We start from the raw sequence: 23,847 nt of genomic DNA, 5'->3' as shown, positions 1-23,847 counted from the left end.
CTGCAGTTCCCCTTGCCGGGCTGGGGCAGGGGCTGGGGGCTTGTTGCATGATGTGGAGCAGGAAGTTGAGGGGTGAAGGATGGAAGGGTCTTCACCCCCACCCCCCTGCCTTCCCCTCAGTAATGAGACTACATGAGCAGCAGCAACGAGTGTCTCTTCTCCACATATTTACACAGCTTAAATACCCACATGGGGAAGGGGAATCTCTGCTTTGGCCCCAGCTTGGGCACACGTGGCAGCCCCAGCTCCTCTAGTGATGCTGCCAGGGCCTGGATGGGGGGTTAGACCTTAGTTTCAGTGTTTCCAGCCCCACCGGCTTGCGGAGAAGCAGCAGTTTCAGGGACACTGGGGGATGAACAAGCAAAGCAAGGCAAGCAGGGGTGCTCCAACCGCACGGCGCACAGCAGGGACCTTGCACCCCCCTGCCCGACCCCTGGTCCCTAGGGGCAGCACACGGCATGGCCTAGGGTGGGTTGCTGAGCTCCTTAATGGCCTGGAGGATTCTCTTCATGTGGCCCACTTTGGTGATGCCTAGGTCCTGCAGGGAGGAGAGAGGGCTGTTGATGTGCTCATAGGGGACCAGCCCTTGCCATGGGCAAGCTGCAGTGTGGAGGACAAGGTTGCAATGCCCAGCTCTCCCCATGCTCCCTGCCAGAGCATGGTCCTTGCTAGAAGCCTTCTGTCCTCTTACGCGCATGTCCCCATGCCTGGGTGCAGCAGCAGGCATGGTGCTGGTGATCCTGGTATGGGTGTTCAGAGCCTTGCAAGCTGGATATCCAGGGCCAGCCTGCTTCCCTCCTCCCACCCCCTGCATGCCAGCCAAGCAAGCAGTGCATGAGAAGGGCTGTACCTTCAGGTCTCTCCTCTCCAGCAGGATCAACTCAGAGCCCTGGATGTCATGCCGAATAAAAATGTCTCTGTACTCCCCTAAACCGAGCGCTTCCAGCCAAGCTGCCACCTCCTCGGAGCCCCACTTGTCTGCTAGCAGGGAGGAAAACCACAAAGGTGGATGGGTCCCGGTGAGGCAACAGGATATAGCAGAGCATGCACTGAGGGCAGCAGTGGGGCAGGCTGCAGCCAGTATCCCTCCTCCAACCCTGGCAGGGCTGCAGCCATAGCTCAAGCTGGTGAGGTTCCTCCTCTCCTTAGCTTACCTGCAGAGCATCTCAGCATCTCCCCCTCGACAAGCCTCCCAGCCCTGGGACACAGACTTACCCAAAGGGCTGAGCTGTTCCACAGCCCCTTCTCCCCCTTGCAGTGGTGGTGGAGTAACAGGGCCAGGGGGCTCCATATGTCCAATAGCAGAAAAACTAAGGTCTATGGGGCTGTTGGTGACAAAGGACATCCCCAGCCAGCCAGGACATGCCCTGTCCCCCTCCCAGAGGGTATCTCCACAGCATGCCCAGGACAGGAAGGAGATGGCATGTAGGGGTCCCTACCAGCATGTGCTGCACGTGCTTTACCTGGGAGCACGCTGTTGGTCTTCTGCTTTTGCACCTTGTCCTTCCTGGGCTTGGGAATGTTGAGGCGAAGCTTGAAGCTGCCCTTGGTGCTGCTGGCACCCTCCTGCAAGAGGCCAGGCTGAGCGGGGTGCTGCAGCCCCTGGGGCCGCCTCTCTCCCGGCCCCTGTGCACCCACCTCCTCAGCAGGGTGGACGATGGGCCCCAGCCAGTGGATGTCCAGCAGCCGCTGCAGCTCCTGGCCTAGCACGCCCAGGGGCCCGTGCAGTGTCTCCTCCTCCTGCGGTGAGTCCAGCTGCGGGCAACAGGGACTGTGCCCAGCTCTGCTGCCATTCCAGAGGCACCAGTGCAGGACGCAGGCTCCTGCACTGGGGACTCGGGGCACTCACCGGCACCCCACTCACCGTCTTCCCCTCCAGGAATGCCCTGGTCTCAGTGTACAGCTCCTTGATGCTCAGCACCACCTCCACAGCCATGTTCCTGCTGAGAAACTGGGGGCCAGGAGGGGTGACCCCATGAGTGGCAGGGCCCGGGCTGGCTGGGCAGAGGTTGTCCTGCACCCCTAGCCCCAGCTCACCTCCGAAGGGCCCACAGTTTTGTTGGAGAGGGCCTCGCTCAGTGCCAGGGAACTGATGTTGACAGCATGTGCCAGCTCCTGCTCCACAGCTTTGTGAGCCTTGGCTGCCTCATGGATCCTGTGGGAGACAGGGGCTGGAGCTGCTGGGGCTCCCTGGGCAGCATGGCATGAGGACACAAACCCCTGGAGCTGTGGGTGGCCGCGCCGCAGCAAATGTCCCCTGCCCCATGGCCACCACATCACCTGTCCCGTGGCCGGACCTGGCAATGAGGGTCTCGGCCACCCGCGAGACCTGCTGCAAGAGGCTGCTCTCCTCCTCTGTCAGGTACTCCATGGACTGCTGGGAGCTGAGCCGCGGCCGCGCAGCCGCACGGTAACTCTCCCCCTTCTGTTTGTCCTCCCAGGACTTGAGAGTGCTTTCAAATGCCTGTGAGGGGTGGAGATGGCCCCTCACTCAGCCTGTTGCACCTCCCTGTGCCCCAGCGCAGCCCCCCTCCATGGGCTGTGCAACTCCAAGCTGCGCTCACCCGGTCCCGCGTCAGCATCTGGGCTCGGTTCTTGTGCTGGATCTTGATGATGCCAGGTGGCTGAACCCAGGCTTCTCCATCCACCTGCACAGGGACACCCTCATCCCCCCGGATGGTGATCTTCACCACACGGCACTGTGGGGCAGAGAGCCTGGGGTTGGCAGCGCAGCCAGCACTGCCCCACTGGCTTCAACTGCTGTGCAGCCTCCCGGTGCAGTGCCAGTGCCAGCCAGGAACTCAGCTGGTGCCCCAAAAGTGTCCAGCACCATGCAGGTCCTGCAGGGACCCTTGCCCCTACCTGTGCAATGCGATGGTGCTGGAGGTTGATGACCCGTGACACGGCCATCTGGATGCTGCCAAAGACGGCCACCACCTCCAGCTTCCTGTCATCAAAGGATGGAGCCCCAAAGTTCTGCAGAGGACCAGTACAAGTGAGACTCCCAGATTGGGCTCATCTTGGGGCCCAGATTTTCCCCCCATGTGTGTGCCTGAGGCAGGGACATCCTAGGCTCCTGCCTGAGGGCTCTGAGGTTCCCTGGGTCCATGGGAAGGACATCATGCCGCTCTCCCAGCTCCACAGCACTGGGACTCACATTGTCCTCCTTAGTGCCTCCCCAGAAGTTGATGCCCCCTGCATAGCTGGGGATGTTGAGCACCGCGATGCCCTGCAGGCTCGGCAGCGAGATGGGCACCCCGTCGCACTGCAAGAGAGGGCTGAGCTTGGGGGGCCGCTGCCCCCCACCCACTCCCTGTGCCCCAGACCCATACCTCCAGCTGCACCCGCTGCTCCAGGTTCTTGTAGGTGCGCTGCAGGAGCTCTTTCGTGCCCAGCACCCCGTACCACATCATGTTCTTGGTGCGGCTACTGCAGGGTGAAGCAGGGCAGTGGGAGGGGCTGAGCTCCCTCCTGCTGGGTGCAGGTGGGAAACCTGCTGCAGGAAGGGGTCCCCAGCCAGGCAACATCAGCCCTGAGCCAGCCCCATGGCTCCTGGCACCCTAATAGCCCCTCCTGCTGCGGGCACCCAGGAACCAGAGGCATATATTTTTCCAGGGCTGATCCAGCCAACCTGCACTTCTTGGGGTGCTCATCCCGTTTGTTGTTGAACTCCAGGGAGATCTTGGCATCCAGGCCGATGCCAAAGTAGTTATTCATGACACATTTCTCTGAGAAGTGGCTGAAAGCAGCAGATGGGGTAAGCGGGTTGGGTGGCAGCTGCACATCGCAGACACCCGTGGGGCTGGCACCAGGGGACAGGGTATGAACCCACTGGAGCTATGGTGTGAGCTCCTGGAGGGGCTGGCACTGGGAAGCCTGACTGAAGCCAGCACCCAGAGCTCAGAGCTCCCAGCATGAGCACGGTGCTGGCCATGGGGCTAGCAGCAAGAGATCCTGCACCAGGCAGGGAGGCCTGGGCACCAGGGGTGCTACACTTGTGGGCAGAGGATGTCCCAGTGGCCACATCCAAGAGGCAGCATGGTCCCAGCTCTGCTCCCACCCCACAGTGGGGAGCAAGGGTGGGCAAGGGTCCCCAGTGGGACATGGCCCCAGACTCACAGGACACTGGGGTCTTCAGGGAACTGCAAGCTGCCAAAGTTGTCCGACCGGTCCAGGATGACAGAGGAAGATGCAGAGGTCACCGTCTCCCGCCGGGAGCCTGGCCAAGGTGGAGAGAAGGCAGCTGCTGAACTGGCTCTTACTCTGAGCCCATCCCACAGCGCACCCCCATTCCACCCAAAAAAAAACACATGTCCCATTGGCATCTTACTCAGCCTCTCTTCCTCCTTGTTGAGTTCCTCTGAACTGTTCTTGCTGGGGCCCATGCTGCCCTGGTAGGCCTGGGTCTGCTTGTTCTGCTCATCCACAGCTGGATGTGAAAAGGGGCATGACAGTGAGTCTGGGCAGCCCTGTGCGCCCTCCCCATGCACCCTCCCTGGGTCAGCCTTGTGGGCTCTGCCCCATGCTGAGGACTTCCATCGGCCAGGCCAAGCACTGGAGAAGGGTTGATGCCCTTGGACTGCACAGCACTGCTGCCACCTCAAGTGTTCAGGTGGGGAAACCAAGGCAGGGGTCTGGCACTAGCCTGGGGTGGCTCCGCAGCCCCATGCAAGCCACTTGCCGCCCCTCACCTTTCTCCGCCTGCTCGATGATCTGCCGCAGGGCTTTCTTCAGGCTGTTTGCCCGCAGCATGAGCTGCTCCTTGGATTTGAAGATGCGCGGCACCGGGCTGGGGTTGAAGCTGCCACCCTTCTCCTGGTCCTTGGTGTCAGCAGGGGTGGCGTGCGCAATTCCCTCAGGGACCACGACAGCCTGAGCCTCCTCGCTGAGCTCCCGCACCAGTGAGTCCAGCTTCTCGTTCAGCATGGCACACTGCAGGATGCCGCCAGCTCAGCACCCTGGCACAAAGCCACATCTCCCCAACAGGATGGGTGCTTCCTGGGGACCCTGAGTGCTGGCATCCCGTCTTTGCCCAGGCGCTGCATGCCTGACTGGGGACTCTGAGTGTCTGAGTACCCCAGGCGCAGCACACCCTGCTGCATGCACAGCAAGGGCACCGGCCACCAGAGCAGACCCCACCAGCCCTTCCACTGCATGGGCTGTGCCCCCCAGCATCACCCTGTCCTTCAGCCACCTCCCCTACAACCCACCTTTCGTGCCATCATCTCTGCCTCCTGCTTGTTCTCTGTTGCCCTCCTGTAAGCACGCCCAACCTCGGCCACAAAGTCATTGACGGTGCCACAGAGGAACCTGCAGGGGGAAGCAGCTGGAAGGTGGGAAGGGGCATGCCACAGCCAAGCACAGCCAGGGGGCTGCCCCAGGGTAATGCCCCCTGCACTAGGGGGGCAGTGCCAGCATGATCTGCCTGGCACCGGTGCTACCGGCAGCCACTGGTGGTGGGGGTCTCCAGCACCCCAATCACCACCCCCCTCCTTACTTTGCAGAGGAGATCACCACCGAGTGCTTGTCTGACTCCAGGATCTTGGCCAGGTGGAAGGCAACAGAGTCAGCATAGTGGGAGATCTGAGCCTGGGGTGGGACAGGAGAAAACAGTTGGAGCCATGACACCCAGCCTGGTGTCCTGCTCCAGGACAGAGCCTTGCCCAGCCAGCCCCGGAACAGGGATGAGCAGCCCTGCTCTGCCATGCCCACACTGCCAGGCAAAAGGGATGCTCAGCCACAGCAGGAGAGAAACTGAGGCAAGGGGTGAAGGTGGAGCACAGGGACGAGTCCAGAATAACCTGCCAGTTTAAGGCCAGCTCTGCCTCACCCTGCTGCCCTCCCCCAAGCACCACAATTGCTAGGCTGACACCTGCCAGACTCATGTCATCACCACATGGAGCCAGCTGACAGTTCCCTCAGCCCTGGTCTCCAAGGACCCCTGGCGTCAGCTCTCCCTGTGCAATCCCACTCTGTGTGCTCCCCCATCGGCTGACTGGGTGAATGGGAACCTGCCCCAGCCTACCCTGCCTATCTCAAGTCCCCGTCCCCTGGTGGTGCCCACCTGGATGTTGGAGTCCCCATTCTCATCCTTCAGCGTCAGGGGAGACTGCTTGGGCACCTCATAGGTCAGCACACTCCACCTGCCAAGCAGAGACCACGGCTGCCCGCCATCTCCCGGCGCCACACACAGGGACACGCGAGGTGCCAAGGCTGGGCAGGAGCAGAGCGGCACGTGCCCCGTGCCATGCTCACCGGTCCAGCATCTTGGTGGTGGCTCTCTCCAGCTTCTCGAGGATCTGCAGCAGCTGGGTGTCGTCATCGCACAGGCTGCCCCAGCCCAGCACCCGTGCCAGGTCGTTGCCAGTGCCCAGAGGCAGGACGCCCAGCTGACACTGCGGAGAGGGATGGGACTGAGCTTTCAGAGCAGCTCCTGCGACAAGGAAGTGCTGCCGTACCCATCGCTCTCAGTGCCCCAGGGCATATGGTGGCTCCTGGCCACAGCGGGGCTGGGGCTGGCTCATGCCAGCCATGGCGGGCGCTCCCACTCACCTGCTTGTGGAGGCCCAGGGCATCGATCTCAGAGAGCACCCAGCCCACGCTGCCATCCCCCCCACACACCAGGATCCGGAAGGTGGAGAACTTCTGGAAGAGGCGCAGCCTGGTGCAGGGAGAAGAGACAGGGCTGCAGCTGAGCCGGGTGCCTGCAACACCCCACCAGCCACCCCGCCCCACCCAGCCCAGAACCTACCCCAGGTGTGGGCCCCCATTCATGAGGTCAAAGACTTGGGCTGGGTTGAGGAACTGCTTGAATTTGCGTAGGAACTTGACGCCCTGGTTGTCCCCACTCTTGGAGTTGACGAAGGCCAGGAGCGGGCTGGAGCAGCTTGAGGGGCATGTGGCCTTCCAGAAACCTGCAGCGAGCCCGAGAGCACATAAGCCCCAGCCCCGGCTAACAGAGGTGCCTCCAGAGAGCAGAGGCCACATGGACATACTGACTGTGCTGCACCCCTCTGCAGGGCGCTGGGGTCGGGCAGGAGGGACAGCAACTGGGGTTGCCCGGGGATGACAAGGTGTGGAAGATTAAGAGGTGGAACTGTGAATGGGAACAGGGATGGAGCTACGGATGGGCAAGGTTAGCGCTGGGGCAGATCCAAACTAGGTTCCTGCTCCATCACTGTCCCTTCAGGCACAAATGTGTCACCAAGCTGATTCACGTCCCTTGGCTGCCACTCCCTAACGGGCAGTGGCGGTGGGCACACAAGAGAGTCAGTTTCACATCGTGCCAACAGCCTATCTGTGACCAACCCAGCAAACCCAGAAGGGAGCAGGACATGCTCCCACCAGGAGTGGTGCTCCCAGAGGTGGCACCAGCAGCTGGCATGACTGCAGGGGACCAGCCACAGCCTGGGGGGCTGCTGACACCCCCAGCTCTGCCTCCTGCTCAGCCAGGACTCCGGTGGGGTGGGTGTGATTCAGAAGCCTCAGGAAGCTTGGCAGCCAGCATCGTGCTTTTAAAGAAATGAGATGGGGAACGAAATGTGCCCGATGCAGAGGAGGCTCAGAGCTGGCTCACAGACACGCTCTGCTCCAGCCCATCTTGGCCATACCGGGGCATGGGCCAGTGCCCACTGGCTTGTGCCCTAGGCACACCGGGTGATCCTGTGACAGGGATCCTGCGACAGGGATCCTGCATCAGGCGTCACTGCCAGCAGCACCAGCCCCACAAGGAGGCCCTTGACTGGGACCCCCGGTGCCTCCACCACCTGGGAGCAGCATCCCTCAGCTCAGCACCGGCTGGTCCAGCACGGCCTGGCATGGCGCAATCTCTGCTCCCAGCCTGGCTGGAGCCGATTGGCAAAGGGAAACACTGGGGGCTGCTGAGTCAGAGTGCGGCTGCCCCGTGGAGCCTGCACCGGCGGCACCCATGCTGAGGGACACCACTGCAGGACGAGGGGACCGTGATGGCATGGCTCTGCAACAAAGCTGGGGTCATCGCAGCCACACCAGCCTCAGGAGAGGCACCAGGCAGAGATGCTACTGCAATGAGCTACAAGCAGCACTGGGAGCCAGAGAAGCAGCCGCGTGATGGTTACCCTGACAGCACCTGATGAGTAAGAAGCAGCAGATGAGCCACCAGCTGAGGCGAGCAGTGAAAACTATTAAAGAATGAGGAAAAATATCCAGAGCAGAACAAATTTCGCTTGGCAGAGGCTACTGGGCCCCTCTAGAGAGGGTGTGGGAATGGCGGGGGGGAACCCCAGGGCTGCCCATTGCTTCTCCCCCAGCACCCTGCACTAGCCACAACGGGGGGGGGAAGAAGCTGTGCTTTGCACTACCAATAACCCAGCGAGGTTCAGACACGAAGAAATGACCAAAGTGAGGACTTCATCCTGCCCTGCGAGGTGCTGAACCACTGGGGTGCAAAGTGGGGCACCCCACATCAGTGCCCCAGGGCTGGTGCCACTGACCATGGAGGGACCATGGTCAGGGCCACTATGAGAGTCAGCCTGGTAGAAGCAACTGAAGCCACACACCAGAGACAGGTTCCAACCCCACAGCCCCAGGATAGAGCAGAGGGCAACAAGCAACCCTTACACCAAAGGTGCGGCTGGGATGGACACTGATTCTGGAGCCTACTGATGGTGATGTTCCTGGTGCCCCACAGGAAAGCAGGCTTACTGACACAGATCAAAGCCTGTAGAGAGGCTCAGAGAGCTCACAGCCCTATCCCAAACAGGCTGTCCCTCTCCACCCGCAGCCCAGCCCTATCCTCTCCATGACTCACCGTCTGAATCAATGCTGTTCAAGGCTGTCGGCGGGATTATGGACACTTTGTACTGGCCCAGAGGGCACCTCTTGCCAAAGAGCTCCTTGCAGGCACTGTGAACCTGGGGATGCAGAGACAAGTGCATCAGCAGAGCTATGGGTTGTGGCACCAAAGCCCCCAGCCTCAGTTTCCCCAGCGATGCACCCAGGTGGGGCAGGGTGGCCACTGGGATGGACACATCCTTACAATGGCCTTGCACCAGAGACACCGCCAGTCCTGCAGCCTCCGGACGCTGCCGCAGGTCCTGTCGCAGACAGCACAGCGCGCACTGACGGGCAGGTTCCCCTCCAGCCACTGGTGGGGCATGGCCACCTGCAGAAAAGGGTCACCAGCAGCACAGCACTGGCCACCGCTACATCCGAGGGACAGCAGCACCCAGGGGACAGTCCCCACAGCAGGACCAGGCAGCTCCAGGTCCCCCCCATTCCCACTCATCCCTGCCCTGCAGCTGCCAACGTGTGGGGCAGGGCAGGGCCGTCCTCAGAAAAAGTCTGCAGGTGGCAGACATGGAGAGCGGTTTATCCTTTAGGATGTTGGGGGTTGGAGGAGGTGTCCCTGGGCCGTGTCCCCACCAGCCAAGCCCAGAGGCCACAGAGTGCAGAGGACAGCTAGGTGACAGGGTCCCCTGGATCCTGATGTGGGGGCAAAACAAGGCCAGCTCTGCTGGTGGCTCTGTCCTGCCAGAGTCCCCTGCGGAGACTCCCCAGCTTACCCCATCCTCATCCTCGATGATTTCAGTGCCAATGGAGGCCAAGGTTGTCCACTTGCAGTTGTTGGTGGCTCTGACAGCGCAGCGCTTGTGTGCCTTGAACTTGCAGACTGCATGGGGGATAGCAGTGATGGTCCCCATGGGATGCCAGTGATGGCGGCCAGTGGATATCACCCCATATCCCTCCTGCTCGAGGCCAGGCTTGGAGGGGGCCCCCAGCCCAACCCCAGCTGGACCCTGGCACTGACCTTCACAGGAGAGGCCATGGGAGGTGACCCCCGGAAGAGCTTCACGGCACACATTGCAGAAGGTGGGGCGGGCATGGGAGCAGGCGTACCAGTTGTGCATGCCCGAGAAGTGCTCCATGTTGAACTGTGTGGCCTGCGTGGGGCACAGCCCTGCCCCTCAGTCCCATGGGAACCCCCAGCACTCCCTCCTTCCCTCCCAGCTCCTGTGCTTCCTGCAGCTGCACCAAGGACAGCAGCTCCTGTTCAGCAGCCAAAGGCTCCTGACAGGTACCCGCTTGCAGACAAGCACCAGTGCAGCCCCTTGCCAACATCACCTCATGGATCTCCCACTTCTGGACAGATTTCAAGGCGCTGATCCAGTCCTCCATCTCCTTCCGGTTCTCCGCACATAGGATAAGCTTCCGGAATGGCGTGATCACCTGCAGCAGCCACTGTCCCCATGTCCCCATGCAAAGCCACCATGCAGCCAGCCACCCCCCAGCAAACCCCAGCATGCCGCCTCCAGAGCCACCTCCAGGAGCATGAGGCTATGCTGTGGGGTGCCCCATGGCTCTGCCAGGCTTCAAGCGGCAGCCCTGTGCCTGCCTCACCGTGAAACTGTTGTTAATGTTCTTGGTGCTGGTCTCAGCCACGCTGGCATCGGAGAGGTCCACCTCGTCAAAGATCAGCGACTGCAGGGGAGAAACCGGTGCCCCAGTCCACCAGGCAGGACTTTGGGCTCCTCCCGGGGCTCACAGCCTCAGACCCCCTGGCTGGGCAAGCCGGAAGCATGTCCCCAGCCCACCTTGGCATCCTTTGCATAATAGAGCGTCCTGCCCCGCAGTTTGAAGTATCGCCTCTTCCACCGCTGGAAGGAGCTTGTCTGCTTCAGCAACAGCCCCTCCTTCACGCTCTTCTGCAGAGACCACAGGGTCGTGAGCTCCTGCAGTCTCCAGGGCACCCGAAGCCACCCCCACCCAACCCAGTGCTACCAGTCCCTGGGTCCCCAGGAGCTAAGCAGTGCCCACAGCACCAACGGGACATTCTGGGGATGCTAGGACACTAGCATTCCCAGACACTCTGCTGGACGTAGCAGAGTAAATGATGTATCCACCACTTGCCATACCCTGGGCATTGAGCACTTGTGAAATGGGAGGATGCTGCTGGGCATGGCAGTACTGCCAGCTGGAGGTCTCCAGCAGCACAGAGCCACTGCTGCTGGTTGCTCCCTCCCCATCCCCAGAGCAGCATCTGAGGGACTCTCTACGTGCTGCAGCTCCCCAGAAGCCAAGCGCAGAGCTGTAGCTGGGAGAGCTGCCTCTGAGGGGACACCACTGCCCCCGAGCAGACAGGACAGCACCCGAGCACCGTGGCCCCAGCCGCTGCTGGGCGGGGGAGCAGACAGCCAGGATACAGCCAGCCCAGCCCGGCCCTGCAGGGGGCAAGGCAAGGCCGAGGGCAGCCCCGGCAGGCAGCGCACCCCCTGGGAGGAGCCAGGCCACCGGCCTCTGCCCTCCCCATCCGCGGCACCGGCCGGTGTTTCCCCTCCCCTCAGGGTGTTTACAAGGCTCAGCTAATGAGTGTGTGGCGGGTGCCGAGCGGGTGGCAGAGATGCTCTGGCAGCTCCTTGTCTTTCTATCTCCTCGGAACACTCCCGGCAGCTCCATCCCGCTGCTCCTCTGCAATTAGCCACAACAGCGGCTGTGCTGGAGCCCAGCGCACAGTGACAAGGCACGTTAAAAGGAAAACCGGCAGCGGGCACAGAGAGCACGGTGAGAGAGCAGTGGTCCTGGGCCTCTGCACTCCTGTGCCTGGCTACATGCTGCGAGAGGCAGCACCCAGGCACCCACCAGCCTGCAAACACACCTTGGCCTCAGCACCAACCCACTGACCCACAGCTCCTAATGTGATGGCCTAAGCATCAGGAATAGCAAGAGCCTTCAAGGTGACAAAAGAGCCAAAACCCCACCTGGGGTGCTCCTCGAGCCTTGACTCCCCCAGATGCCCAGCTCCCCTCCGAGCCCCCGGGGCATGCACCAGGTTGTCCCCAGCTCTCTTGCAGCCCCCCGCGGTATGCACCAGGATGTCCTCAGCTCCCTTCCAGCCTGCAGCCCCAGTTTCCGAGAGGGATATTTTAATCCTTTATCACTTGCTATTAACACTTTGTCCCCCGGGACTGGTGCAGGGCTTGACTGTGGCTGGTGCCCACGCTGCCTGCCAGTGCCGGAACAGCACTGCTATGCCCAGGTACAGGTTCAAACAGCCCTGGTGTTCCCTGTGCCAGCACACCCCAGGGGTCCAATGCATTGCCTCCCCAGCCCCTTGGCTGTGAGAGCATATGGAGATGGTGAGCCCAGAGCTGCCCTGAGCACAGGCTGCAGCACAGCCAGCAAGGGGATCACAGCTTTGCAGGGGGTCCACCTGTGACCCCAAAATCCACATACAACCCATGCACCCTAGCATTCCCTGCCACATGTTGAGAGGAGACAGGGAAGGGTCCTGCCTCAGCCATCTGGAATCCAGCCACAAATACCACTTCTACTGCTGCTGTTTGCCATGGAGTGGATACAGGCACAGGCTCTGGGTTTGCTACAGTCATTGCTTTTGCTGCTGCAAAGGACAGGCAGGATGTGACAGTGAGAAGAGGCACTAGGGAGCCCGTGATGATGAGGAGCAGCAGGGCATGGGAACTCAGCTTTAGCTGGGGCCGAGGCCACACAGGTGGCAGGATGGAGCCAGGAATGCTGCCTGGGGACGCAGCATCACCTCCTGTGAAGGGCTGGAGCTGAAATGCTCCCAGCAGTGCTGCTACTGCAATTCCTTCTGGCAGCCAGCACAGCAAAAACTTCTCCCAGGCCCAGGAAGTGGAAGTCCTGGCCGTTCCCAGGACAGGGATATGGCTGCCAGCACTGCAGCAGCCCTAGGATAGTGCAGAGCCTGAAAGGCAGAGCCCCACCACCTCCACCAGGACACCCATTAGAGTTTTATGTAAGTGTTGTGGCTATGGGGGGAATGTGCCTCAGTTTCCCCCAGTGCAGACTGACTAACCACCAGCATCCTGGTATGGGGTGGCAAACCTGTGCAGAGAAGCTTGGATGGCACCTCTCCCCACATCCACCCTTGAGTGCTTCCCAACACATGCCTGGGGTGCCCCAGGCATGGCAGCAAAGGCCGAGCCCTCTTGCTCCACCATGCACAGCATCACGCTGCACAATCCCTTATACTCATGGCTGGCCATCCACCAGGCTCTGTCCCCCACAGTGCTGGTTGGATCCGCACCAGTGTGGGGCCAGCCAGCCTCCTCCTTGGGAAAACGAGGCAGCTCCCCTCTCCAGACCGAGTCACACAGCCTGGAGGTGCTGTGGTGCCGGGGCAGGCACAAGAGTCACGCTGCCTGAGGTGCCGTTTTGGGGTATCATTGCACCCGCCCGCCTGTGTGTCTCAGCCAGGAGCATGTGCCAAGAGCAGCTCCCCAGTGGCTCAGCAGTGTTGGACCCCTTCTTTTGGCACTAGAGACGGGGAGGGGACCAAGGCCAAGGCCACCGGCAGACCCGGCCCGCTGTGGGGGCAGCACTGAGCGAGCCTGGAGATTCCCTTCCTCCAACAAGAAAAGGGAGGGGAAGGCAAAGGCCAGCGCTCTGGTGAGCAAAGGGTGAGACTTGACGGGATGGCATTGCCCTGCTGTTCTGGCTGCCTCGCAGGAAGAGCCAGGGCTCCAGGGTCACCGCAGTAGTACAATGCCCTATAGCAAGTGGCTATCAGGTGCTCTATAGCTCCTAGGAGCAGGAGCCCTCGCACCCGTAGTACAGGGCAGAGGCTGCCTCTTCCTCCTGGAGAGCTTTGGGGCACACGACAGCCCCTGGGCACTGTGGTGGGAGCTCTGCACTGGGCACCACATGGCCCCGTGTTCCCCATGCCCCAGACCGAGCCCTGGCCCCTCTGCTCACCCCAGATACAGCTTTCATAGCCAGTGAGCCCCAACTATCACTGCAGGGAGTCACAGCAGAGCCAGCACTGGCTCCATCCCAGAGGCACCATACTGGTGCCCAGAGCTATGGGCAACCTGCCTAGCACCAGCTCGAGGGCAGTTCTCACAGTGGGGCTCTGCCCCAGCCCTCCCCTGCCCCATCTCAGGGACCCTCCCTCCTGTGCCCAGCCTGGGAGGCTCAGCCCTACCTGGGATGTAGCCAGCAACAGCGGGGCTCAGAGACTTAGGGTAAGGTGGCAGAGTCAGGGATGGAAATGTCATCTCCTGCTCTACCAAAGCCGGTGGAGAACAAGTGGCATCGGGGCCTCAGCAGGTATGCAGCTGAGAGTACCCCAGGAGGGCAGCAGGTCCCCAGCACCGTGCCCCCAGGCCTGGGCTGGTCCCCAGGGGCCAGCACATCATGGGCTGGTTGCATGCTTGGCAGCGCACCCCAGCAGGGTTTCTTCCAGGCCACAGCGCACCCCTAAGCGCTGGCTCTTCCCTCAGCCCTGGGATGCTGCTTCGAACCCCAACCCCACTGTCCCAGCTCTGCAACCACGGTCCCCCGGAAGAGACTGTAGTGCATCCAGGTTTGGCCACAGCTGGGCCAAGAGGGTTTTCCCACTGGAATCAGCTTGGACAGCAAAGGAGCTGCTGGAACAGAGCCAGGAAGGCTGTTACTCCGGAATGCTGGCACATACGGCTGGTTGGTACCACACTGGCTCCCCACCTGGATTGCAGCCCTACACCACTCCTGATGGGATCTGCTTGACCACATGGCAACACACTGCCTCACCCAGGGAGGAGGAGGGGGGACCCAACACCCACCAATGCACTGACCTGCATCACACCAGCATCATCCCAGGCAGCTGCCCTGCTTCAAGCGCAGCAGCCTGCCAGGCAGAAGCTCATCCCTCAGCCTGCACCAGGGGCAGGGAAGCACGGCAGAGTTGTTGGGTCACAAGCATCTGCTGGGCACCCTGTGTGCTGGAGTCAGTTGGAAACCTTATCAGGCTTTGCAGATATGGCAGACCTCTTCCGGGAGTTCAGTCCCTGGGGGGTGCTATGGCTCTGCAGGCTCAACAGCATCTGCACTTCTCAAGGATGTAACCTGCTGCCATTGCAGGACCCCAAATCCCCCTTCCCAGTGCTGGGGGGGATCCTTGAAAGTAAATTTCAGTACCAGTCCTGACTTGCCATTTTGTGGTGCCACGAGACACCGCTTAGGCCATCAGAAGGGGATGGAGGATAAACCAAGAGGAGAGGAGCGAGGGAAGGAGCCCCCAGAAGGGCAACCCCCCTTGCACCTCATCCTTCAGCAGTCACACCCTTCAGCTGCTTTTTAGAAACGAGCTTGTGCTTCCCTATCTACAGCCACACTGGTCACTGAGCATCCTGCCAGTGGCACCCTGCGCCTGCCTCAGCTCTACCATCCTGAGCAGCACCAGCAGGCAAGGGCAGTGCTCGCACAATGGGAAGTGTGAGCCAGGAGAGGGCAGAGCTCCTGGGGAACCTCACAAGCAGCTGGCAGGCAGCGCTGGGGCTATCTTTGCACCCCAGGCACCGGCTTGGCAAGCTCTGATCAGGGAGAGCAAGCCTGGCCTCCCCTGCAACCTCCCCTGGAGCCTCGGCCCCAGGAAACCTCACTGTGCCCTGCAGTATGGTCCCACTGTGTGAGGTGACTCAGTGACTGGCCAGAACCCCAACCATCCCCTGGTAGGACACATGCCACCAACCAGGGAGCAATGCAGGGCATGGCTGGGGTGGAGTTGGGCTCTGGTGCCAGGTGGCCATGGAGCAGGGAGCTCTGGGGTTGGAGCTGGGGGTGGTCACCAGGAGCTGCCCAGCATTGTGGAGATGCTCAGCCCGTGGGTTCTGAGTGTCTCTCTATGGACGGAGATTCCGCAGCCTCTCCGTGCAGTCTGTGCCAGCGTTTGACCAGTCTCATGATAGAGTGTTCCCTTGTGTCCACATGCAATTTCCTATGTTTTCATCACTGGGTACCACTGGAAACAGCCTGTTCTCTCTTTGCTGCACCCTTCCCTCCAAACATCTACCCACAGTACTGGAGACCACTCAGCCCCAGCCTCCCTCCAGTTTGAACAGTCCCAGCTCTCCCAGCCTCTCCCCATATGAGGGGTGCTTCAGTCCCTCGCCAGTGTCAAGCCAGGACAATTCACTGCCCAGGAGCCATGTGCCACCCTCCCACTGCAGGAAGGTTTCCAGGCCTGGCCCCAAAGGCCCTGCTTTGCTTTCCTTGTCTTTTGGCCAGGATCTGGCCCTTGGCAGGCAGCTCTCCCCACAGCCGGGCTCTGCAGCATGGCCTTACCAGGCCCCCACCCTACCAGGCCCCAACACCCCAACACCCACAGGCACTGCTCGCCCCATCCCTGGAGCACCCTGAGCATGCAGGGTGTCCAGTGCTTGCAGCAGGGTCCAGGAGCACTCGTGCCTCAGGGTACCAACCACACCACTGACCTGCCTCAGGGTACCAACCACACCACTGACCTGCCCCAGCCTCCTGGGAGGATGCTGGTGGCTCCCCCAGCCCCACAAATTGCTGCGATATACCCTAGCACCAGGAATGTGGGAACATCTGCCCCCTTTACCCCACTTGGTGCCTGAGGCCCCCGGCTCTGGTGCAGGCACCCTGCGAGCAGATGCTCACAGCAGCTCCCCGCAGCCGGAACCAAGCAGAGCTGCCGGGCTGCTCCCGCCTCCGCTCAGCCTGCACCGAGGAAGCTCCGGGAGCCTCGCCTGTCCCACGTGAGCAGGATGTGCCCCCCACCCATGTTCTGTACCCAGAGCGCTGCCCCCTCCTTCCCATTGCCCCTTCCCTCCATGCCCAGCCCCAGGAGGACCAGTGCCGGGCCATGGCATAGCCCACATTCTGCCCTGTGCTCCCAAAACCTGGCGCAGGCAACTGGCAGCCCCTGGCTGCGGTGAGGAGGAGGAAGAGGGGGAGACAGCAGGACCCCATCCATCTTGTGGCCATTCAGGCCGGTGAGGGCACCTGCACCTGGCAGCTATCATTGTCACTGAGCACAATGGCCTCCCGCCTCCACCAAGCCAGCACAAAGCACCCCGTGGCACCCAAAAATTGCAGCCCAGAGAAAGCCAAGCTGGGGGTGTGGAGCAGGGAGACATGATTGATGGGGAGGCTTGAGAAGGGAATGGGAGAACAGGCATCTGTGGGAAGAGGGGACATGGGGAATGAGGGATTCAGCAGGTACCAAAATGATCCTCACCCACTCCTGTCCCCATGGGGCTGGGCAGCACCCCAGCATGGGGGAAGCTGCTCACTCCCATCACCAGGGACTGAGGTCCTTCCAGTCAGTGCGGGTGGGCAGTGGGATGAGGATCCCTACCCCTCTCACCCTCCTTTCATGGCAGGCTCCTATAGACCCCCTCCAGCACCCCAACCACCACCACTGGTCAAAAAATAGGCCAGCCTGCCACTCTGTGCTCTTTCCCCCCACCTGGTACCTGGTTATCTCTCAGGAGCTGCAGCCCTGGCACTAGACTCTCCCTCATTAACCCCAGTCTCTGGGGTTCAAGCAATGGTGTGTCCCCCCACTCCCAGCCCTGTGTTAGTGCACAGGGTATCGAAGCAGCTCAGAACGGTGCCTGCCACAGCACGCGTGCTGCCCATTGCTCCAGAGGCAGCAGTGGACACAGCCAGAGTGACAGGCAGCATGTGTGACATGGCACAGCATGAGCCAAGGACATCCCAACCCAGGTGGCAGCAGCAATTGCATCCCAAGATCCTCATCTCTATGGGGAAAGAAGGAGCCCAGCCAGCAAGGAGCCAGGCTGGCAAGCCTGCCCATCCAGATCAAGGCAAAGGAACCTGCAGGGAAAACCCTGACACTGAAAACATCTGGGGGGAAACAGCACATGCAGAGCTTGCTTTCAGCCCTGCCCAGTTGTCACCCCTCTCTCTTCTCTCCCAGCTCCATGGCTGTTAACCCAGATATGTCCTTCTCACCTGCCCATCCATCATGCTGCCGGCCTCCCCAGCACACTGGTGGCATCACCTCTGGCATGGTTAATTGCCAGCAGCAGGCAGGATTTGGGCAGCAGTGGGCAGGGAGCCACCAGCTCAGCCTGTGTCCACACACACCCTGCCAGCCAGTGAGGCTGGACCTACCAGTGGCATAGAGGGGCTTTGATCCATGGGCTGGGAGCTCAAGACATGCTTGTGTCCTGTTCTGCTGCTGCACAGCCTGGCCATCCACCCTTTTCTCTTGGGTTTCCTGGGATCGATGGCTCCCTGCAATATCCCCTGTGCTCCGCAGCACGGCAAATCCCTCTGGCATGGCAAATGCTGTGTGGCAAACTCCAGTGGCTGCTGCTGCCCACCCAGGAGTGTGCTGAGAGCTCACACACAGCACTGAGCATTCCCAAGACCCTGCCCACCGGCCCCACTTCCCACTGTGTCCCTCACACAACACAGCCCATGGCACCCACCTGGCAGCCAGGGGAGAGCAGAGGGGGTGCCAGCCTGCTCCAAAAGTAGGGGAAACTGAGGCACGTTCCTCGAGCAGCCAGAGGGACTCATCAAGAGACCCCCAAGCAGTGCCTGCTCTGGAAATGTCTCCTGCCAAGTGGGAAAACCCCACGGTGCCAGGTTGGGAGTGTGGGGACTTCCACACTCCTGGGCAATTGCCCTTTGTCCCCCTGGTGCCAGTGTGCCAGACTGGGCACAGCAGCCAGGCCTGGGCCAGCCGGGGGGGGGGAGCTCGCCCCAACTCTGAGCAGCCCCAACCTGCCACTAGACTCAGTGCATCCCCCATTCCTCCAGCCTTGCTGCCCCCTCCATGCCCACAGCATCCAGAGCCTAAGGCTGCTCCCAGCTCTGCAGTTGCATCCCCTGTGGAGCGCTCCTGGCTGCCCCCCAGCCCTGGGACAGTGCAGCCACCAAAAACCCCACTGAGGAGTGGCTGGGGACGGCAGCCAGGTGTGGCGGCTCTGCCATGGTCCCAGGGCAAGGGTCCGCTGTTGCAGTGCAGGAGCCCTCCTGTACTGCAGGCACCGCCTTGACTCACACCGCAGCTTCCATGCCAGGGGGTGGATGGAAAGGGACCACTTGTCCAGAGCATCCTCCCATGCTGTGCCTACATTCCCCCTCCCCAAAAAGGCCCCCCTCCAAACCTCCTCCTCTGTATGGTTCCCACCAGGTCGTTCAGCCCAGGTTATCTCCCCCTGCACTACAGGCAGTAGGTGCCATTCACATAGTAGGTGCCTATCCATTTCACTGTCCCCACTGTGGACACCTACAGCCACCCACTCCCGTTTGTCCAGCAGGCGCTGCACCCCGTATTTTTGGAGGGCCTACAAAAATAGTTCATCTGAGCAACCTACATACACACAACACAAACTGCCCTCATGCCAACATCCAGGAGGCAAAAGAGTGTTATGTCTGACCTCAGAGGTGTCCCCATCCACCCAGCAAAGCACCACAGGGGACCAGATCTAGGGAAGGCTGTGCAATTGGGGGCCCACAGGGGAGCTGGCACAGCCAAATTAATCTGGGGCACTGGGGAAGATGACGGCTCCATTCTGCACCCACCAGGCCCTGCACACGTGGTGCCTGCAGCGGGGTGTAGGATCCCAGGAGCCTACGGCATCGTGACAGCCTTAAGTCTCGCCCCCGGGCATCCATGGGCCAGAACCTTCCTGAGAAAGTCCTTTGCCCACAGGCAGGTGAGGGGAAACCAGAGAATGTAAACATGGGAAGAAAGCAACTTTGCCGGGGGAGGGGGCAGTCCGGGTATGAGAGACCCTGTCCCCAAACAGCGATGCAAAATCCATGCTCCACAGCCCCAGGGGACCAATGCTGACCCTGCCACCGTGGGGTTTGCACCTTTCCCGTTTGCCCTTCCCTGGGTACAGGGAGCCAGACCCCTCCTGGCACTGCCCTGGGCACTGGCTGGGGGCGGGACTGCAAGCAGCAAGTGCCTGGAAATGATTTACACCCCAGGGCAGGCAAAACACACACACAGAGACACCTCCGATCTCAGCAGGGACCCCGGGTGCCAGCCAGCCACTTGCCTAAGCCCCCGGTGCCCCTGACCTTGCTCCTCATCTGCCCTGATGTGGACACCTTCCGGATGAGCTTGTGGGAACTGTCTTCCTGCTCGCCCTCGCTGTCAGACGACTCCTCACCGCCTGCTTCAGGTGAGGATGGGTGCCAGCTTGTCTGAGTCCAGGGATGACACCGATTCCCGGGTCTTCCTCAGGAACAGGTCCCCAGGCACCAGCTTCTCAGCCATCCTCCCACCCAGCTTGGCTCTCGGCTCCACTGGCTCCTGACACGGCCCTGGAGGACAAGGACACACGGGAATGGAGGAAAAGCCCTGAAAGGGGTGAACAGCACTTCACCCTCTATGGCTTGCCAATTGGGAGGTACATCCTCAAAATCATGGTAGAAGGCACCTCCAGCACAGGAACGCCACTCGGTGGCTTTCTTGCAGGCAAAGTTTTCCTTTGTCACCTTTTCAGTGTCCTAAGTCTCCCTTACCCTGCCTGGCATGCCAACACCACTCCTTGCTCCCACCCTGGGAGACTGTGGGCCACCCTATGCCCTGGCATTGGGGTGCACCACCCTTGCCGCCAGCCTGCACCAGCACCCAGTCTGGTGCCCTTCCCCGGACGCTGCGCTGCCCTCAGTGGCCAGGGGAGATCGGGAGAGGTGGAGCGGGGAGGGCCATGAGAAGCAGCAGCTGCCTCCTGCCATCCACTCCAGCAGCCGGGAACGGCTGGGAGCATCTCCCGGCCCCACGCCGGTGGGTCACCAGTCCCAGGCAGGTGGCTGAGGGTGTGGTGGGATAGAGGGTGGGGGCGCGGGGCTCCCCGCATGCAGGGGAAGCCATTACCCCTCTGTAACCCCTCCCGCCAAGGGGGCTGCGACCGGGCGGGGGGGGGCACCTACCTGGGCGAGAGAGCCTGGCCCGTGCAGTGCTGGCCAGGGGACACCCCACGGCGCCGTGCCCGGCCCCATGCGGCCCCAGCTCCGCACGCCCTGCCCCCCCCCCCCCCCCCCCCCCCCCGCGGCTGCCGGCAAACGTGTTGCCGTGTCCCCGCGCAGCAACAAGCTTTTCGGGGGTGGGAGGCGAGGGCACCGCAGCGCTGCCGCTCCCCCGACCCCGGGCACACGCCGCCTCGATGCGGGCCTCGGCCCCCCCCGTCTCCCCCCCCCCCCAACCTCGGGGTTGCCGGGTGCCGCGTCTCCGCCGAGCATCCCGCAGCGCGCCCGGGAGGGGGGAGGCGGAGCGCACCCCTCGCCCCTCCCGCGCACACACCTTGCGCACCCCGCGCCGCCGCCGCTCGTGCAAGGTCGCTGCTGCTCCGGCTCCCGCCCGCAGCCCCCCGGCCCCGCGGGATGCGCCTCTGCGGGCGGCCCCGGCCCTGCCCCTGCGCCACAAGCCCCGGCCTGCTCCGGTGCGCGCGGCGGCGCGGGCGGCCCACGCACGGCCCCGAGAACGCGGGCGGGCACCCGCAGCGCCGCGCGCACATACGTGTGCAGCGCCCACGCGGGCACGGGGATGGCAGAGCATACGCACCGCCGCGCGCACATACGTGTGCACATGCCCGCGCACATGCGGGACTGCGCCCCCGGGCGTGGGTAAGCCCATGCACATACATGTGCACGGCCAGGCGTGAGCGCACACTCAGGTGCAGCACTCAACTCACACGGGCGCAGGCACGCACATGCATGATCGCTGTGCGCACCCACACAAGCATGGGTAGGCATAAGCGTGGGCACGGGTGAGCACACGCACAGCTGCTGTGCTCACTTGTGTGAATATGGCACGCTGACACCAGCATGCACACCCCTGCTGTGGGAAACCACATGCACCCACACTGGCAAGGGCAAGCACATGGGTGGCACGCACACTGTGGCCATGCACATACATGTGTACACACCCCTGCATGCATTGGCATGAACAGCTCAGGCATGGGTGAGGAAATACGCTGCTGTGCACATGTGCCAACATGCATGCAGACACACACTCGCATGTGTACAGGCATGAGTGAGTGCACACACTGCTGCCATGCACACATACGTGCACATGCCCACACATGCCCAGGCACGCACACCCCAGTCAAGGGGTGCTACCTCCGTGCAATTATACATGCATACGATCACATATGCACAGGCATAAACAGGCATGAGTGAGCACACAGACTGGCACCTCCACGCACTTGCATACGAAATATATGAGCCCAGAATCCTCTCCCCATTCTGGGCTGCATCCTGAGAGCATGAGCAGCAGCTCAGGGAGGGGATCCTGTCCCTCTGCTGCTCTTGGGGGAGACCCCCCCCCCCTGCAGTCCTGATCCAGCTCTGGGGCAACAGCACGAGAGGGAGGTGAAGCTGTTGGGAGTGAGTCCCGAGGAGGTCACAGAGATGCTGCAAGGGCTGGAGCAGCTCTGCTCTGGAGCCAGGCTGAGAGAGCTGGGCTGGTTCCACCTGCACAAGAGAAGGCTCCTCAAGGGGAGACCTTAGAGCAGCTCCAGTGCTTAAAGGGGCTGCAGGAAACCTGGAAAGGGGCTTTGGTCAAGGGCCTGTAGGGACAGGCCAAGGGGAATGGCTTTAACCTGCCCGAGGGGAGACTGAGCTGAGCTCTTAGGCAGAAGCTCTTCCCTGTGAGGGTGCTGAGGCGCTGGCACAGGGTGCCCAGAGAAGCTGTGGCTGCCCCATCCCTGGCAGTGCTCAAGGCCAGGTTGGACACAGGGGCTTGGAGCAAGCTGCTCTAGTGGGAGGTGGGGTTGGGAAGAGATGGTCTCCGAAGGACCTGGCCTGCCTGTGCATTTGCTCACCTGTGCACACACGCGTACAGGCGCTCACACACGCGGGCACATGCACGTGCTGTCACCCAGGGTGCGTGCGCCCGCGCCAACACCTGTTCACGCGCACTCCGACGCGCGCGCGCGCCCACACGCACCTGCACGCACATGTGTGTGCCCGCGCACTCGCGCGCTACTGCCACCCCGTGGCCAGCGCTGACCCTGCACCGCTGGCCCCGTGTCCCTTACCCCCCCCCACCCAGGCCCCTCCACCCCTCCTCTGGCCACCTCCGAAGTTCCAGCGCTGGGTGCCGCAGCCAACGCTGCAGCCGCCACCCGAGCACCGTGAGCCCCCCATGTGCCGCTGGGGGCTCCAGCACTGCGCCCTACCCTGACACCCTGGTAGCACCCACCGGGTGCACAGGACCCGCCTGCCCAGGCACCTGCGGTGCCACGGGGACGTCGGGGTCCCCAGTGCTCGATGGGGCTCGGCTCACCCTGCACGGCGGCACCCGCCAGCTGTGGTGCCAGTGACTGGAGACACAGCGACAAACCACGCGGGACACACGGCAGTTGTCCAGCTGCGGCTGCTCCTTTACTCTGAGGCACGACGGAACGCGGCAAGGAACCGACAGCGGCACCGCCCCGGTGCAGCGACTTACGGAGGGGCCCCGGTCCCCCCGAGGGCAGCACAGCCCCAGCGCGTGCTTCTTGGTCCTAGCAGTGTCTCTGGGCAGGCAAGGGGGCGCTGCCATGGGGACCCCTCACCTACATGCAGAGCGCAGTCTTAGAAGGGTGAGGGTGACATGGAGGACTGCTGCAGCACAGGGCAGACAAACACGGGCACTGCCTGCACCCTGGGGCTGGGCTGCCCAGTTGTGGCCACCCCGAAAGGAGTTGGGGGCCACCCTGCGTCTCCTAAATGCTTCCTTCCCCCTCCCACCCAAACTGCTCCTGGTTGCATGAAACCCCTGTGCAAAACTAGCATCAAGGCATCTGCCAATCCCATGGGGACATTCAGGCAGTAGCAGGGTAGGGGGTGACTCAGGGTGAGGTCCAAGGGCTCCCTGCGCTTGCTGCAGCACAGAACAGGGGGACAGGCCCCCCCTTCGTCGTCAGTGTGTTTTTTCCTCTATTAATTCCTGCTGGTGCAGGGCAGAGGCTGGAGGCAAGGGCTAGGTGAGGCCGGGTAGTCACTGCGCCCACAGCACTGGTTGCAGCGGATACCTGTAGCACCTGGCATCCCATTGCCTGGCAGGACACCATTCCAGGGGCACCCACCACAGTGTCCCCGGGGTCAGGTGTGCACTGCACCCACCAG

At 62.1% G+C, this 23,847-nt stretch overlaps 1 protein-coding gene across 1 annotated transcript; it reads right to left on the bottom strand.

The window, feature by feature from the left end:
* Positions 1-137: 137 nt before the first annotated feature.
* Positions 138-21,266, bottom strand: DGKK (diacylglycerol kinase kappa). Its single transcript, XM_061445570.1, is given in 30 exon segments — positions 138-538; positions 851-981; positions 1,464-1,755; positions 1,865-1,951; positions 2,038-2,155; positions 2,298-2,464; positions 2,565-2,699; positions 2,863-2,976; positions 3,158-3,265; positions 3,333-3,429; positions 3,632-3,739; positions 4,120-4,219; positions 4,331-4,429; positions 4,692-4,932; positions 5,211-5,310; positions 5,498-5,589; positions 6,065-6,143; positions 6,256-6,395; positions 6,553-6,661; positions 6,752-6,914; positions 8,789-8,891; positions 9,017-9,142; positions 9,543-9,649; positions 9,788-9,920; positions 10,102-10,206; positions 10,378-10,458; positions 10,572-10,682; positions 19,810-19,917; positions 19,919-20,055; positions 21,038-21,266. Coding segments are annotated over 30 exon segments (3,780 nt in total). The 5' UTR covers positions 21,252-21,266; the 3' UTR covers positions 138-463.
* Between the last annotated feature and the right edge of the window lie 2,581 nt (positions 21,267-23,847).

The sequence above is a fragment of the Pezoporus flaviventris genome, unplaced genomic scaffold, assembly GCF_033815535.1.
Source record: "Pezoporus flaviventris isolate CSIRO_AGI_PZ_B2104156 unplaced genomic scaffold, CSIRO_AGI_Pfla_v1 ptg000005l, whole genome shotgun sequence".
NCBI classification, from domain to species: domain Eukaryota; kingdom Metazoa; phylum Chordata; class Aves; order Psittaciformes; family Psittacidae; genus Pezoporus; species Pezoporus flaviventris.
Note: the sequence above shows the minus strand (reverse complement) of the source record. Positions and strands in the feature narration are given on the sequence as shown.